The sequence below is a fragment of the Patagioenas fasciata genome, chromosome 1, assembly GCF_037038585.1.
Source record: "Patagioenas fasciata isolate bPatFas1 chromosome 1, bPatFas1.hap1, whole genome shotgun sequence".
Lineage (NCBI taxonomy): Eukaryota > Metazoa > Chordata > Aves > Columbiformes > Columbidae > Patagioenas > Patagioenas fasciata.
The window spans coordinates 57,665,584-57,683,743 of record NC_092520.1 but is presented as its reverse complement, the minus strand read 5'-3'; the positions used below and the strand labels follow the sequence as shown (position 1 = coordinate 57,683,743).

The 18,160-nt window shown below is 42.6% G+C and overlaps 2 protein-coding genes across 10 annotated transcripts in view; one reads left to right on the top strand and one right to left on the bottom strand.

The window, feature by feature from the left end:
- Positions 1-14,714, top strand: part of GGACT (gamma-glutamylamine cyclotransferase) — a 31,085-nt gene extending 16,371 nt beyond the window's left edge. For 4 of the 7 annotated variants that reach the window (XM_065829711.2, XM_071807090.1, XM_065829708.2 and 1 more), the window contains exon 2: positions 10,948-14,714. In XM_065829711.2, the coding sequence (XP_065685783.1) occupies positions 10,965-11,420 (456 nt within the window). In that variant the 5' untranslated portion in view covers positions 10,948-10,964 and the 3' untranslated portion in view covers positions 11,421-14,714. Of the gene's footprint in view, positions 1-1,934; positions 2,015-2,341; positions 2,537-10,947 lie in introns of all 7 variants that reach the window. The other 3 variants (XM_065829709.2, XM_071807076.1, XM_071807088.1) reach the window with 2 other exon arrangements.
- PCCA (propionyl-CoA carboxylase subunit alpha) overlaps positions 14,457-18,160 on the bottom strand; it is a 283,490-nt gene continuing 279,786 nt past the window's right edge. For all 3 annotated transcript variants that reach the window (XM_065829712.2, XM_071807058.1, XM_071807055.1), the window contains 2 exons: positions 18,066-18,143; positions 14,457-14,802 (listed from right to left, as the gene is read on the bottom strand). In XM_065829712.2, the coding sequence (XP_065685784.2) occupies positions 14,734-14,802; positions 18,066-18,143 (147 nt within the window). In that variant the 3' untranslated portion in view covers positions 14,457-14,733. The remainder of the gene's footprint in view (positions 14,803-18,065; positions 18,144-18,160) is intronic.

The following is an 18,160-nucleotide window of genomic DNA, read 5'->3' as shown; positions in this document are numbered from 1 at the left end:
GTTAGCTGATGGGGTGGGCTCAAAGAGTTCTAGTAAATGCAGTTACATCAGGCTGGCAGGCAGTCACCAGTGGGGTTCCTCTGCACTCAGCTGTAGGGCTAGTGCTCTTTAATGTTTTTATAAATTATCTGGACACAGGAATTGAATGTACATTAAGTAAGTTTGTTGATGATACTAAACTATGAGGAGCTGTGGGCTCCTGTGAGGGTAGAGAGGCCATACGGAGAGATCTGGATAGACTAGGAAGCGGGGCCATCACCAACTGTATGAAATTTAAGAAGACCAAGTGCCCTGTTCCACCTGGGATGGGGTCATTGTGGTTATACGTACCAAGTGGGAGATGAGAGGCTGCAGAACAGCCCTGTGGAAAGAGATCTGGAGATCTGGCTTGGTGGCAAGTTGACTTTGAGTCAACAGTGTTACCTAGCAGCAAGAACAGCCAACTGTGTCCTGGGGCGCATCAAGCACAGTCGAGGAAGGTGATTGTCCCACTCTACACTGCACTGGTACAGCCCTACCTCCAGTGCTGTGGGTAGTTTTGGGCATCTCAATATAAGAAGAACATCAGACTATTAGAGTGTGTTCAGAGGAGGGCAACCAAGATGGTGAAAAGCCTCGAGCACAAGACTTACAAGGAATGGCTGAGGTCAGTTGGTTTGTTCAGCTTGGAGAAGGGTGAGAGGTGGTGACCTCTGACAGTCTACAACTTCTTCAAGGGGGGCAGTGGAGGGGGAGGTGCTGATCTCCTCTCTGTGGTGACCAGCGATAAAACACAAGAAAATGGAATGAAGCTGCATCAGGGGAATTTCAAAAGACTGGACATTTGGAAAAGGTTTTTCACTGAGAGGGTGGTCAATCACTGGAACAGGTTCCCCAGGGAAGTGGTCACAGCACCAAGCCTGTCAGAGTTTAAGGAGCATCTGGATGATGTTCTTAGTCGTATGGTTTAGTTTTAGGTAGTCCTGAGAGGAGAAGGGAGTTGGACTAGATGATCCTTATGGGTCACTTCCAACTTGAGATATTTTTTGATTTCTTCATTGCCTTCCAGTGCTGAGTCTCCAAAAGTTATTGTCAGTGATCCCTAAGCATATGTCTCACAGAGTCATAGAATGTCCTGAGTTGGAAGGGACCCACAAGGACCATCGAGTGCAACTCCTGTCCCTATGCTTGACAACCCTGCAGTTCATATCATGTGTCTGAGGGTGTTGTCCAGTCTCTTCTTGAACACTGTCAGGCTTGGGGCACTGGGGAGCCTGTTCCAGTGCTCCACCACCCTCTGGGTGAAGAACCTTTTCCTAATACAAGGTTTCTGCACCTTGTATCATTAAAAAAAAAAAAAACACAAAACCTTTTAATGACACAGCTCATAGGACATCTAATATATTTGTAACTTAAACCCATCCTCAGGATGCAACATGCACTGATGTGGTAGGCACATAGCTACTTGCTGTAGCAGGACCACTAATAAATAAAATAACATTGATTCCTGAGGAATATGATGGGTGACTTCTGTCTGTGCTTATTACCCCTTATTTTCATATAGTCCATTATGATCTTACTTTAACTCCTTATCAATATACAGTTCTTCCCTATGACTTGATCTGGAAGTATTTTCACTGCATATTAAATATTTTGACTCCAAGTCTATTGCATTATCCTTGTCAAAGGAGGTGGTTTTAATGACATTAGTCTGGCTTTTTTGCATTCAGAACCACATTGCATATTATTCCTCTTCTCATTTACTTCCATTAGTTGATTCTTTTTCCTTTATCAAGTTAGTAACAGAAATTTCTTCTCAAAGGTCACTGAAAAGAGGCTGCAGAGCACGTACAAAGCTATTTTCATTGATATAAATGTTTATTTGTAAATAATTCTGTCTCATATAAATGTCTGTATAATTCAGATGAATATTATATAATGTTTTCCTATTACAGCCAGACCTCTGGTTTAAGATGCCTTGCATTAAGGCTCCTTTCAGGGATCCTGGACACTGCCAAGGAGACCTTCACTTAATGTGAGTCCTACATGCCATCGTAAAACTAGAATAGCTTTTTTTTTTAAATTGGAAATGTCGATCTAAGTAGAGCTATGTAATGATTTCCATCAGTATTTCTTGTAAGCCTCTTGTGGTTCAAGGAGAAGATTTAAGGGCTTGTGTATCTGTTTTTCCTTGTTCTTCAGTAAATATAGGCCTGTGTTAAATTTTGCATCAGACTACAAAACTTGTTTCAGAGACCAAACTACTCCTTACCTGAAAGTAAACATTTAATTCAACACATCCTTATAGGACTACAACTAATCGGGAATTTTTTGTCTTCTTGCTTATTTTTGACTCTACCAGGCAGGAAGATATTTGAGATTCTGGTCAGTGCGTCTTCTGCGTCTGAAAGCAGTTACTCCAGTGCCTTGCTGAGTGCTATTTCAGCTTTTTTGGATGCCCCCAGAATACATATTTGTTTCTTCTGTGTAGAAGATAGCAAGCCAGTAAATGCATTTACTTTGAGATAAGGGTGCTTTCCCGTTGATGAAGAAGAAGGTGAGGTATATTTCAGATTTCATTGGAGGACTTTGCAAGTCTTTCTTGCAGAACAAAAATCAAGACCAGGACAGTTGAAATAACTCATTTTTCTTTTAATGATGATCTGTGACTTTTTTTGTTTTCTATAGTGAACACAATACTAATTTCTAAACAGAACGGATATGCCTCAGTGGGACTGAAATAATTATATACATCTGTTCACAGTTCTTTGTAGTTTTGATTTGGTGTTCTGTTTTGGTTTGCATTTGCTTACCTTTTATTATAGTAGAGAATGGTGGAAGAGATTTGTTGCTGAGATATGGATTGAGTTTTTATTTTTGACTTGTATTGAGCTGAAAGCTGAAATTCACTTTTAAAGTCTTTTTATTTAATAAAACTACCTGCACAGCTTATCAAAGTAAGATTTGCATGCATGTTGAATTAATTAAGCAAATAAAATAACTGCAGATAGTGGAATAGAATAGAATAGAATAGAATAGAATAGAATAGAATAGAATAGAATAGAATAGAATAGAATAGAATAGAATAGAATAGAATAGAATAGAATAGAATAGAATAGAATCATGTAGGTTGGAAAAGATCCTTGAAACCATGGAGTCCAACTGTTAACACTGCCAAGTCCACCACTAAACCATGTCCCTAGGTGCGACATCTATGTGTCTTTTAAACATCTCCAGGGATGGTGACTCACCCACTTACCTGGGCAGCCTGTTGAGCTGATTGGGTTTGTTACCAGTATGTCACATGCTAAATATCATGCTTTTCCACAAATTTGATTCATATACTGAAAGGATGGTACAAGCCTTCCTTCTTTAAAACAAAACCGGAACACACACCCCTCAAAAAAAAAGTAATCAGTTTCTTAGCTTAAAAAAAACTTGACCTGAATAAATCAAGTGGAAGGAAAATATTTATGTGTATCACGGAAACAAGATCTGTTGAAATTTTTTCATCTTTTCACATTATCTACTGTCTGTCCAATGACTATCTCCAGAGCAGCAGTTTGACTTGCTTCAGAACTATAGCAGCAAACAAGTGATTCTACAATTCTCCTTTATTATTATATGAATACTCTTTTTTTTTCCTTTTGTGCACCCTTAGTAACCTCAGCTGTGATCCTCCAAATATCAAGAAGGGCCTCTTCTACTTCCATTGCTACCTCGTTGCATACATACAAATAAAAAAGCATTCGTGTTAGTATGTCTTCTATGAGTACAGATATATCTTATTTTCCAATATTCCTACTGAGCCTCACAAAATTTGTATGAATCTGCTTCTGAGTGAATGTATTGGCCATTACCCCACGCTTGTCTCTAACCTTCCTGGTGGAGTATTTAAAATATTGTTTATGTTTAAATCTGGTGGTTCCTCCACTACAGCTGGTTTTAATCTTCCTCTCTGCTTTTCTGTGGGCCACTAACACTTCACAAGTGGCTCTGTGTAGAAAATCCTTGTATGTATATGTGGATGTTGTAAATGTATATAAATTACCTTTCCTTGGCTCTTAAAAGCAGCCTGTAGTTCCCCAAGGAACTGCAGGCTGGAAAAAAAAGAAAAAAAAAAAGTCTGTTGTGGTTTTTCTGATGCTTCATTTCTGCCATGTTGGCCAAAGGTTTGTGTTTCAGTAGCTGGTCCACACTGGGGTAGGTAAGTGGTTTCTGGAGGAAAAATAGTGCAGTGTTATGTGACACCATTCCCAGATTTATACCTGGATTTTCTGTTTGGTTCATTTAGTAGAGAACATTTTGCTGGCTGAATGTCTGCCACACGCTCCTGCCAGGGGAGGTTCCCATTGCAGAATGATGGGGTTTTATTTAACATCTCCTTTCCAGGCTCAGTCACACTCCTGAGGGATGAAGAGCCAGTGCTGTGCCATGACCTGGACACCTCTTCCCTCCTTATAGAGCATTGTTGTGTGGCCAGTCATAGAAATCATAGAATGCAATGAGTTGGAAGGGACCACAAGGATCGAGTCCAACTCCTGTCCCTGCACAGGACAACCCCACAGTTCACACCATGTGTCTGAGGGCTTGTCCAGTCTCTTCTTGAACACTGTCAGGCTTAGGGCCGTGACACCTCCCTGGGGAGCCTGTTCCAGTGCTGCACCACCCTCTGGGGGAAGAACCTTTTCCTAATGTCCATCCTAAACTTCCCATGGCACATTTCCCTGTTTCCCTTGTGGAAAGGCACCTCACGATCTTGCACAGACCCCATCTTTTCTCTCTTCCCCTTCTCTCTCTCACCATCTTTTCAGTGTAGAAAAATATATTCCCATGCCTAGGTACTCAAAGTGTTTGTCGTGTTTCACAGAACGGGATGCTCTTCTCGGTTCAAAACAGTGAACTGACTGCTCTGGGTATTGGCATGTAAATCAGTGTGCTGACCTTGCGGGAAACCCGTCCAAGCTGCAGGCTGTGTCCTGAGCTTCAGGATGTCGGCCGTCTGAAACCCTGGGTTGTGCTCCGCATCTTAATGACGGAAACCACTTCACATTCACGGTAGTATTCAAAACGGTACAGGGAGCATGGCTGGCGTAGCAGGGCTGCCCTATCAAAAGTTGTTTGCTACTTTTTTCCTGTAACAGCCATCTGGCATTTAAAGTAAATGCCATTCCTATCCACCTTAATTATTCTATGCAGAGATTTTGCCCAGCTGTGTGTTCATAGAATCATTTCAGCTGGAAGAGACCCTCAGGATCATGTACATGGAAAGCCAGTTGTCTCTTCTGTAAGACCTTCACCTGTGTTTGTAGGTGATTATGCCTCATCTTGTCAGCTCCTGGTTAAGCTAAACAGCTGCTGCTTGTTCAGTCTGTGCCCCAAAATAACAGTCCTGGACTCCTTTCCTCAGTGCTCTGCCCTGAGCTTGTTCTAACTACTTTTGTAGTCCACAAGTTTCTGAATTGTGGTAACAAGAACTTGATATAATATTCTGTCTGAGGCTCATACGATAATATTTTAATATTGTTACTTAATACTAGGACACAACAGTCAATACTTAATAATGCTGATATACTGTTCTCTTGTGGGGACAACTATTTTTTGCCCCCACTCAATTTGTCCACATCCATTGACTTTTCATTTTCTTCATCCTTCTTTTCTTGTCCCCCTAATTTGCTGCCAATCCCCTCCTTTCTCTGCACTGTCTAGAAATTTAGTCTGTTAAGCTGGCTAATGGTGTGTCCAGTGTGTTTCCACATCATATCCCCGGCATCTTTTTGCATGTGGTAGTTTTATCTGGTTGTCAAGTGGAGGCCTCTGTAGCTGCCCCTAACAGTCACTTTGGGAATAAACCCCTTTCTGGTAGTATTGAAAAGTAATGAAATTTCTTTATGTAGTAAACTTGAAAGTTATTATTTGAAACAGTTTCAGACAGAAGGCAAATGTTTGCTGTGATGCTGAATGGGTGCAAGGCACGTAAGCAGCGCTGTGATATATGTTTGTCTAAAGGGAGGGCAGATACTTCAAGATACTCTAGCTTAGGCACAGGCATATTTGTTGGTTTGGGGATGTAAACTATCCAAGGGTGAAATGAAAAGTATCTGCAAAGCAGGTTAAGTGGCATTTCAGATAGTGCCCAGTAGCATCCAGTGTGGCACTGGTTACTCCAATGCTCTTATTTGTTTTCACAAACCAGCAGCTGCCAGTTTCTGAGTGGACGACTGCTGCGAGGAGACCCTAACCTCTTGATTTCAAAGAAGCCACCGGTTCACTGGTGCCTCTGTGGTTAATGTAAGAAAGGTGCCTTGCCATAAACTTTTTCCGAGGTATTCAGCAAGGTTGGAAAGAGGTCGGCGCGGGCAGGAAGCCCTTGTCTGTGCTATAAAGAAAATAGCAAGCAACAAAATGAAAGCATCAAAGGACCCAACAGGATGCAGTCCCAGGAGTCCTCTCTGGCATGTTAGTCCTTCTTGAAAGTTAGCATTGAGTGAAGAGTGACCTTAAAACTCGCTTCATTTAAACAGACTGGGCTCAAGTTTAAAGTTCAAGGCATTTTGTTTTTTCACCTGTTTCCTACAGTTTTAAGAAACTTCTGAAGAATTAATGTGTAACTATATCTGGTCACTGAGCCAACATAGAATTTTTCTCAAGGGAAAATAACGTTACTGTATGTAGGGAGAGAAATTGATACTTTCTGAGTTGCAAGAAAAAAGTTCCAACAAAATAAAACCCAAAACTACAACGATCACAAACAGCCATGTGCTCTATTTATTTTATTTTTGAAATAAGCTGGTAGGATTCACTAATTGTCTGAATCATAGTGAAAGGATGTTTTTTGTTGAAGCTGCTGCTGCTTGGGAAGCAAGGGCTTGTTTGGGGCACAACATGGGAGCAAAGAGCCTGATCATGGCAGTTCAGCTTCATCTGCGAGCGCGTGTTGGCTGAGCCAGTGACTGGCCCCGTGGCCACCCGTCCCTCTCACCACACTGAAGCTGTTGGTCCCTGAGAGAGAAAACTAAAGCCCTGAGCAGAAACTCCATCGGTAGGTGAAGGCAGATGTGAATATAATGATGAAGCTCTACCAGCACTAAGACTGAGCAGCAGCCCAGGGCCCTGGCCAGTGCTGATTGTGAGATGCTTTTATTTTCACCCAACAGCATCTTCTACTTTCGTGATCCTGAAATAGTGACTTTATTTTCTGGTCTTTGCAGCTCATGTAATGAAGCAACTAGTAATTGATCCCACAAGTGGTTCAGCAGGTCATCTTTCATAGCTAAAATAAATAGTTTGAAGAGATGACATACAGATTTCACTCATATTTCCCCATGCCATTAAATTTTAATGATTCTGGCATGAATATTTCATGAAATACCTTCTGAATGGGTTTGTTTTGTCCTGGAAGCTAATACTCAGTATAGAGTCTGGGGTGGGGATTGTTTGGTTTTGGTGGGTTTTCTTTTCCTCTTAGGTGGTTCAGTGTAGGTAAGAAGTGTCAAACTGGATTAATTGAGAAAAAGCAACTTGTTGGTGATTCAGCAAGGGGATACTGTCACTTAGCTCCTTTCAGCTACTTATTGGAAGTCTGTGAAATGACCCTCAAGTAAAATCTGCTCTTTACTCTCCTGCCACAAGGTGGCTAAAAACGTTTCGAAAGCCACCAATACGCTAGTGTTAGAAATGATGCTGATACACCAAACAGCTTGTCTGCACCCCAACACACGCTGCACAGGAGACTGGATTTATTGCACAGAAAATTGTATACATCTTATTTATATTGAGTGACCTTCAAAAAATGCCAGGTTTATTCCAATCACTCTATGGCTGGGCTTAGCTTTGAGTTTTTGGGTTTTCTAAGGGAAGGAGAGGTAGTGGCACACAGCTCATCCTACATGAACCTTAGGGCCATGGTGGACACCAAAGGCGTCATGGGGAGCTCAGTGGTTGCCTGCAGGCAAATCCATCACTCTGCCAGCACAGCAGCCTCACAGCTCTATACAATCTGTGGTTGAAACTTCAGGTTCCCACCCCATCTCCATTCGTGCCACCTGCTGAATCCATCTACTGAAATACTAAATTAGAAACACTAACTCTGAGCTGGCTTAGCAAGTTCTTTTGTTTCTGTAGTAGTTGAATTTTGTGGGCCCTGCACTAGGACGAGGGATTTGTTTATTTAAATCAGTAACAGTTCTGAATAGTGGGTTGTGGCCCCATCAGAAATGCACTGATTTCAGACAGGCAACGCTCTTCCCTGCAAACTTTTTGGATGTTTATCACCAGCTGTACAGTATGGACAGAGCTTTTGTTTAATGGAAACAAAGCGTATCTTTTTCTTACAGATGGCACCACTCGCTGTCAAGCTTTTTATGTGCGTTTTAGGTTTCCCTTTTTATTTTTTAACTTATTAACTCTGACAAGTAACCTCTTGGTTGTGAACAACTTAATTCACCATTCATTTTTCTGATTCAAAGTGAACACGAGTGCCCTAATCCTCTAATGGGAATTAATTGCATGTTTCAGTGCTTAACTCTGATCCTTTCTCAAGCCCCACTGGGACAAGTTTCTTCCTGAAAGATCTGTGTTTGTTATTCAAAACACAATCTGAAAGGTAATGATTTTTCTTATAAAAGGGAGTCAGACCAACTGAATATTAATGTTCTTTTTATTGTGAGGGAATGAGCTGCATCCCAAAAAAAAACCCCTCATTTATGTCATGAAGGATAAATTACACTGAAGTGTATCTGATAAAATACAGGGGGAAAAAAAAAATCAGCACTGTCTTTTTCCCTTAAGAGAAAGCTGTTTGCCAGTACATACAGGCACATACCATTTTTGCTGGAAAAACTGTATTCTGTTACAAAGAAAAACTGTTTACTTACCAAAGGGGAAAGTGGTTTGCTACTACTAAGCATTTTAAATGACACTCTTCTTGGCCAGCAATGTACCCCTTTGATAACCCACCCTATCTAACGGTTTACTAAAATAAGAATAAATGGTAGAAAATAGATTGTTTCTACTTCCAGTCTGTTTTTAAAGCTGTTTCAAACTTTAAATACATTGTTTAATGGCACTCTTTCCAAAAATAGCTGCATGTGCTCCTCAGATGTTGTGTCTCTAGTGTTGGAGTAGCTGCCCAATGGCTTTGGGTTGGGCGATGGAGAGACAGGTTCTGCCCAGCCCATGTCCAAGGGCAAAACGTGGAAAACCATCAAATAGTGCAAGAACTGCTTCTACCCTACAGAAATGATGGGAGATAAACAGGGCATAGCATGAAAAATAACCCAGGAATTATGAAGGTACCTTCTTTTTTTTTTTTTTTTTTTTAAACCTGTCAGTAAAGACAGCCTTTTATCCCATTTAAGCCAATCTTGAGTGGTTTGTGCTCACAAACAAATACTGAACAACATCCTTCAGGGTCTGTTTTCAAGAGAGGGCTAGCACACATGCAGATCGGCTGCTTCAGATGGCTCAGCTCTTTGGGGTATCTGTATGGGGAAAGGGAGCCAGCAGCCCTAAAACTTCCAGTTTTGTTAGGCCTGAAATACCACATCCCCCTCCCAGTCCATCCCCAAGGTAAATAAATGGAAATAATATATATACAGCTCTCTTGGACAGCAAGGGTGAAGGTGCTTGTGAACACCGCAGTGTTGAGCCTTACCAGCTCTGTAAATGAGGTTTGTCACCTAAGATTCATCAGCAGCATCAAGGGGAGCCATCGTTGTCCTCCCTCCCCAGAAGGAGCAGGACAGACGTGTCACCCACTCACTTGGGATGTGGTTGCCACAGGCTACCCCACTTCTCTCCCCGGAGCCACAGCTCTTGATCTTCAGCATTTGTCAGTCAGCCAGCAAGTAGGACCTCAGTGCTGGGTTTACTGGAAGTCCTTCAGCCTGTCCGTGAAGTGACTCAGTGCCGGGTTAAACTTGCCCCGCTGCTGTGCTGGCATGCCTCATTGTGCTTGTAAGCTCTGGCCTGAAAGCCTTTTCATCCCTCTTCATGACAGACAGGTCCTCTGTTCGCCTTGGTGGTGTCCCAGTTTGTACGTAGCTAACTTGATGCAGCTACAAGCACTGTGCTGCTTGCTCTTCTTTTCCTCTTTTTTTTTTTTTTTAAGGCCGTGACCAAGCTGGTGTTACTGTTTGAAAAAATACCATCAAATGCATACAACTGCAACACACCGTGACCCAAAGTTTGAACATGTTAATTTGCTTTCAGATGATTAATGCCACTGTGATTTATCTTACCATGAAACAAGAAGACATCCAAACTTCCAACTGTGACCAGGCTCTTCTTTACCAAACAAAATGTTGTTTCTCAAATACTGAGTGCTGCCATGGTGAAAGGAGAGCCTGAGTAGAAGACAGAGGAAAGCAGGCGCTTCCCCAGGGGAAGCCTGAGGTGGCACTGCCAGGTGGCCCAGGTAGCGTGTGAGCGAGTCCATCAGTGCAGGCTTTAAAAAAACAACACCCCACTCCAACACGGGAAAACAAACTGACTGTTGCTTCACCCCTGCAAGTTTTCATGACCAGGTTTGGCCTGGGCTAGTTCAAACCATAAATGCAGTGGAGCAGCATAGGAAGGTGTCTACTTAGTCGAACCGAACCATGACTTTTTTTTCCTCATAAAACGTATGCTAAGTGGAGCTTGTTTCCATCACTGAGATGACTCCAATAATGGTGAGAAAGAAGGCTCAGGGAATGCACTGGCTGATGTTGGGGATTCCTTAGAGAAATAGCAAAGAACGGCCAGGGTGACTTTCTCCTGGTGCCTGTTTTTCACTGTTACAGTTTTTGACTGAAAACTTTAAAGAGATATTTGAATTTAGTAAGATATTTAAATGAGGTTTAGGACTAAATACCACTTTTGTACATGCCTGAAGTCTTGTGTGTACAACACGTCTTGGCGTGGGTGCAGATCTCCAAAGCGTTGGCCAAAGCAGCCACATGGGTAACGTACATCTTTGTCTTTCAGTTGCTTTTGCAGGTACAATGGCTCGTGTCTTCGTCTACGGCACGCTGAAGAAGGGCCAACCCAACTACAAGCACATGATCAACACGGCCAAGGGGCTAGCAAAATTCCAAGGAAGGGGCCGCACGGCAGAGAAGTACCCACTGGTGATAGCAGGAAAATACAACATTCCTTACATGCTGAACATCCCAGGGACAGGACACCACATTGCTGGGGAGATTTACACGGTTGACGACCAGATGCTGCAGTTCCTGGATGAGTTTGAAGGCTGCCCAGACATGTACCAGCGTACCCTGATGAGAATTGAGGTGGTGGAGTGGGAAGGGAAGGGTGGCGCGGGTGAGGGTGTCATGGAGTGCTTTGTGTACAGCACAACGACGTACCCACCCGAATGGGTCAGCCTCCCCTACCATGACAGTTACGACTCCTCCGGGAAACATGGCCTCTCCTACGTCCTACGTGAAAGCCGGGATTAGAAACAGGAGGTAACACAGCCCGGCCGAAGATGTAGTACTAAGCCCATGTCAACGAGTAACCCTGCCAGGAAAGTTGTAATACCTTTCTATTAATACAGCATCTCTTGTAACCTTCCCAACCCAGGCGCCTTGGCACTACTGTTCAAGTCTTGTAGGCCCAGAGGTGGGGACTCATCCCCAGTCAGTGTCCTCCTCACCCCCGCTAACCTGCTGCCAGTCACCAGGTTCGCATGAAGTGTAAAATCACTGTATCTGTGCACATCCATTTTGGGGTCCAGTTATTTTTCTCCATTTCCGCCCTTCGCCTCAGTGCATGACTGAGGTCAGGGAAAAGCAGACGAACAGACTAATTTTATTTTTTTCTTACCTGACTTGACAAATTTTTTGTGTAGTTCTCCAAGGTGGCTGGAATAATGATGATACTGTTGCACTAACAGCTGAAACAGAGTAAAAAAAATCGTGTCTGCAAACAGAGTAAAGCACAACTCACATATAATATTGACTTGTAATGGTTTTTAGTAGATCACTGAATGTAGATGGGGAGAGATGACCATATAGATATTACGCGCTTCAAGACATATTAAATTGCTGGAGAAATAGAGAAAATTTAAAGACTATTCTTACTCTCTGTTGTTTTCCTGAGCTGGAAAAGAGTATTTTAAAAACATATTTAGTTTTGTAAGCTACTGTGAAGAAGTATTTAAAAAGCATAAGAAAATTACATTTAAAATTATAATTTTAATTTAGCTTTCTAAGCACTTCAGGTACCACCTCAGTTCACTGAGTGACTGTGGGGTTGGGGAACAGGGGTTGGTATTGGGGACCAGGAAAAGCAAACCTGGTATCAGCTGCCCACCCCACTACAGCAGCTGCAGCTGTTGTGAGCACTTATCATCAAGGTGACTTTTACTCAAGCATGATGCAGAACTTGAAACCATATGCAAGCTGAATTTCTTATCGAGGGAAAGAATTTTTTATATACATTATAAAAAAAATATCCAAAGGATCAGGAGTGTGATTATTGCAACATTAAACTGGGGAAAAAAAAATTAAATAAGACTATTGTCCCCCCTGACCCAACCAACTGTGCTGGTTTCTGTACAATCTGGGAAAATTGTCGCTTTCTGTTATGTTGCTGTGCCTTATATTTTCTTTCAAATGTGGTGTTTGGTACATATAGATTGTACAGTATACAAAGCTGCCAAAGGGATGTGAGCAGGGAATGTAACCCATGCAGTGAGCCAAAGTACAAGTCAATGTCTTGAGGATGCCATTAAGAACAACATTGTACTTTTGCTTCATTGCCAGTAGCGCCGTGATGGCTGGAGGAGATCTGAGGTACGGATCAGCCCAGGGATCCAGGGTAAGGAATCCGCCTAAACTGACCAGTAACAGGCACTGACACCTCTCATTCAGAAAAACAGACAGAAAGCTTGTGTTGCTGCAGGAGACAAATTAAGTAATTTTAAAGTAGAATAGTCACGTGTCTCTTTACCACACTACTTTTTTTTCTCTTTTTTTTTTTTTTTTTTCAGTTTAGGGCAACCTGCAGAAGCTGAGCTGTGCCCCTTTTGGAAGGGCAAGGTGGCATTAAGGAGATTTGTAGGAAAATCTGCAGGGTGTTTGCCTCAGTTTCTCCATCTCCAAAAGCATTCGCTTTCCTTTTGGGCAGGCACTACCCAAACACTCTCTTTCCTCATCTTGATGGGGTTTTCTAAACTAATTAACAAAGGCAGATCCTTGTACTACATTATTCTGTCTTGGCTGTGTGATTTAGTTGGCAGCTTCTCAATCACATGCAAAAATGCTCCTTTAATCAAAAGTTTCAAGCAGAATGAACCATTCTGGTCAAACATGAGTCAGCAACCCAGTCACAGACTGTTTTCATCCTTCACCTTCCAGTAAATGGCCCAGGCACCTCTGGCCAGAGGGGTTTTTCTGGGAAGTTGCGTGACTCTGCACATTCTAGACAAGAAAACGAGAGCAGGTCCCCTCCTGTCTGGGACAGTGGTCAAGGCACAGCAGGAACAGCGTCTCAGAGGTATGTATGGAGAGCCCAGAGGCAGGAGTAGCCCAGTGTCCCAGCCCAGGAGCGGGCAGCAGTGGGGACCCAGGGAATAGCACAGGGACAGAGAAGATGGTGCTCACAGTGTGCAGGTGTTGCTGTTCTGGTGAGCTGCAGGTGCTGGCTTACTGAGGGAAGTCAATTAATGGAAGCAGGAGCCTCTGAGAACCACACACTTAACATTATGAACCCAGTAAAATCTTCTGGTATCTTCACCATCCTGCAGCACTGAGTTCCTGAATGAGGAGGGGAAAAAAAATATACATCCTCTTACCTGTTCTGAGCAAGTCACCAGCCCTCTCACTTCTGTTCAGGTCTTTTAAATCTTCCTTCTCTCCAGGTGCTCTGCTTTCCCAACACTGCATACACAGCTCTTCCAGCAGGATATAGTCCTGTGTTACGAACAGCCCTAGTTCTTCACGCAGGCTTTAGCAAGAGCCTCTGCACAACAAAAGATCAGACACTTGGGTGTCCCTTTCCTGTAGGAGTTCAGGAGGGGACTTGGTCTGAGGGACGGCAAGTGCCTCTAGCAACACCCTGGGGTGGCCACGGGGCAACTCCTTCTGAAAGGACTTGCATCCAGTAATCAATAGAAAGAAGATAAAGGGGAGGGAAATTTGAGTATGGAGTCTGAATACAAGAAGAAAATTCCCTTAGAACTGTAAACGAAAATACACAGGGAAAGTCTGCGCTGGCAAAATAAAACATCTAACCTGTAATTTAGACCTAGTCTATACAAAGGCTTCAAAATATTACAAAAAATCTGAGCAGAAATTAAGCCATCGGCAGTATTTTTTCAATGCTTCCACAGAGTGCAGGAAAACTGCTTGGTTAACCACTCAGTGGTTAATTTTTCACTCTTACCAACTATTTTGTACAGTTTGTCTGGGGCCTCAAACCAGTGAGACTATAATGGAGAAGGTGAACCGGATATGGGCTTTTCTTTTTTTTTTCTTAAGAGGCTTTTCCCGTTTTAAAGCAGAAATGGTATTTTATTGATTTTATTTGATCCTGAAAAAATCAAAGAATTACAAAGGTTATGTACAAGTATTTCTGGAAGTAAAAATCTGGGATCTGTTGCCAAGGTTTAACATCTGTGTTTGCTGTCTTAACCACTGATACAATAAATACGACTGTATAAAATCTGGCACATAGGACTGTCCATCTTCCGTGTCGAATTGCCTTAGTTTTACTTTATGGATGGAAATAATAAAGGTTTAGCTAATTCAGCGATGTGGAGGCAACCTTTCATTCCAGTTCCACCAGCAGATCTCCTTCTCCAACAGTATCACCAGCTTTGCAGTGCACAGCTTTCACCTACGGTACAGAAACAGAAATAATTTCAAATCTTCCTCAACAGCGTGGTTAAAGAAATGCCTATAGGGTATCACATTATGCTGGAAGGGCCTGGAGAGGTTGCCAGCTCGAGCTCCAATGCTCAGAGTCCAGCTGAGTTTTGAGTATCTCTCAGCATGCAGACTGCACTACCTCTCCAGTGACTGACCAAATCATTTCCAACACCTACCACTTGCTGGTTTTCTTATTATTTAGGTGCTTGAATATCTGAACATCAGATCAAGATGGCACTTCTAAAAACTGAAAACCACCTTTCTTCTACCTGTTTGCACTGCTCTTCATTAACTACTAAATTTTTAGACAACAGCCTCTTCAATACTCACGCTTTGACATTTCAAGAAATATTCCAGTACCTCTTGCATTACAGATTTTAAGCATAACTGAATTTTGGGACTTCAGCCAGGAAGTGGCTTTCCCTCAATCCCCAGACAGCTGACATAGATAGATTCAAATCTGAATTTGAATCCTTTAACATAACTGAACTTGGCAAAGGGCTACCGCTGTCAAATAAATGCAGCTACATCTGTAGATGAATTATACAGTCATGTGCAGATTCCTGAATTTCAAAACACAAACATTTTATACTAATCTTCCATTTCCTTTATAAAAGGTTGTAACATCTTTGAATTCTCTTTCAGCACATGGAGCTCCAAAAAATATTTGAAGCTGCACATTAGAGTTTGATTGCAATCTTAATTCAGAGATCACACTGACATGCCCAACCCTTGTTCAGCAGTTAGCTCAGTTTAGACATCCAAATGTTACCTTGCCTCCTGAAGGCAACCTGCAGCACACCCAAAATACCAGGCTGCTGTGGCTACGCTATTGCCCAACTCTGAGTGTGACAGCCTGAAGCCACACGAGCCATGAGCATGTCTCTTGGCTCCACAGCATGGGCACATCCCCTGTGTTGCCCCAGACAAGGAGCTGAAGGCTGTACACAGCCAGAGACACCAGAGATGTACAAAGAAGAGCTTTATTTCTAAATCAATAGCTACCCAGTTCCTGAGTCTCAGTCTTTTAAGAGATGAAAGCAGTGTGAAAAATATTATTTCTTCTCTTTTTCTACAAAGCCAAGGTTGAGCAAATACGGTAGGCTGGCCAGTGTTTCAAACTCCCCAGTGATTTTTGACATGCAGGGGGGCAGCTCCCCGTCCCAACCTGGTCGCAGCTGACCCATAGGAGACGGGAGGGACGCCAGCTCCTCTCCATCCTTCCCTCGTTTCTAAACCACCTGCAACTGGAGTAAACTCAAAGTAGATAACAAACAAGCCACTTTTCTCACAGTCACAAACAGGAAGACGGGGTTTGATGCAGAAAAGGAATTCGGCCAGGAATGAAAATGGGAACGTCTTCCAGCTGAAGACAAATGAACTGGGTTTCAAAACACGGTTTCAAAGCATCAAAATGTGGACTAACAGCCAACACCAAACATCCCATTCCTGTGGCGGGGCCAAGTTCTTTTAGGACTCAGAGCCACGACTTTGCACTGCAGAACGGGATGAATTTTGTTTAGCAGCTTCACTTCCACAAAGCCCAAAATTTATTTAGATTTTTCAAATTCTTGAAACTCAAAAGAACCAAATAATTTGTTTATTATTAAAATGGAGCTGTCAAGGGTCATTGTAAGGTGCACATCAGGCCCATGGAATGGCCTGTGCACCATTCAAATCCCACTTTGAAGGCTTTAGTAAGACAAATGTGGGGCTTATGTGGCATCTGTACAGAGCAAGTGGGAGATATTTATTATTTGGAGAAGTGCAAGCAGGATTTTAAGGAACAGGCCCACAGATTGCAGCACACCTTGGTGGGAAAGGGCAGGTTAAAGTAAAAAAACAAGTGGTGGGTGGGAAATGGAATGGCATTTCATCACAAATGCTCACTAGTTAAAAATAGTGGATGCAAGGAGCAGCAATAAGAGGTTAAACAAAGGAAGCAAAGATGAAAAACTAAATGCTGGCAAACATTAATCAAGTGAGAAAATAAATTACACAGGAATTAATGCATGAAATAAAATAATAAAGTGGCAATGTTAGAGCAACAGGAGAAGGCACATTCTCCCTCTCTGCATTTTTTTTTCTCAAGACCCAATTTTGCACAAGATGCACTGGAAGAGGCAAGTCCCAGGCCCCAGCCTCAGAGACGATCTTAGAGCTGTGCCAAATAAGCCTTTCTTGTAAACACACAAACAGTCCTTGGCATGGAGACTCATCTGGAGATCTGAGCAAACAGCAAACCTTGCCAGTGGCCAACCTCGTCCCTGCCCTGGGCAGTCCAGGCTCCTTGCTGCCTCCCTCTGGGCTACGGGATCTCGCCTTGGGGTCTGTTCTGTTATTTTTAATAGCAAAATGGCAGCGTTTCAGGGACAGGAGAGGGGCAGACAAGGGCTAGGACAGGCTGGGAAATGCAAGATAGAAGACATAAGCCAGATTGCTCTCCCTTGGAAAGGGATGGAACAGGGGCCCACGTGGAGGTTTCAGACTGTGAATTATGATTTGGCACCGGGATGCTCTGAGGCCCTGATTTAGGGGCTGAAAGCCCCCAGACCAGATGGGGTTTAAGGCATGACCTTGTCATAGAAGCTGAACTAGTTCCCCGCCCGGAGCGCTGGTTTTGGTACATCCTGCACTGCAGGAGAGTCCCAGCTCAGGGGCTGCAACACTGATCCCCCTAGAAGCAAGACACCACAATGCACACACAGCCTTGCAAAGCTTAACACATTTGCAGATCGAGGTTTCATATTTAACAGTCATGGTAACTCTTCAAAAAATTGTTTTTCTCATTTTTCTACAAAAGCACTTTCTGTGCCTTGTTCTGAGTATGGTTTTAATGTTAAATTGTTTGCCATTAATAAATTAACTGGCAAAGAGATCTCTCTTCTTCAGCTGCTCTCTGGAAAGATGGAATTTGGAAAAACGGTCTGCAACACCTTTCAATTAAACTTGGCATTGTAACATCGTAGAAAACAAATCATTTAGGAGAAAAAGAGTTGTATGAATTTCTGAAGCCAGTAAAACTATTTCCTGCTGTGCTACCTAAGGCTCGGGACTACTTAACAGCATTCACAGCAGATGCAAATGTTAAAAATTAAAGACACCTCACTTCGACAGACTTACAACAATCAGACTTAATTCCTTAACAACCAGAATCCTCCTTTTTCGCTTTTTAAATTCTATCCTATTTGACAAGTTGCATATGGTTTTAAGTGCCCCAAGGTAGCTTACCTTGCCTGTTTTAGCAGCAATCATACTGTTCTGCATTTTCATTGCTTCAATTACACAAATCTCTTGACCTTCTGAAACCTGGTAAAATTAAAGCA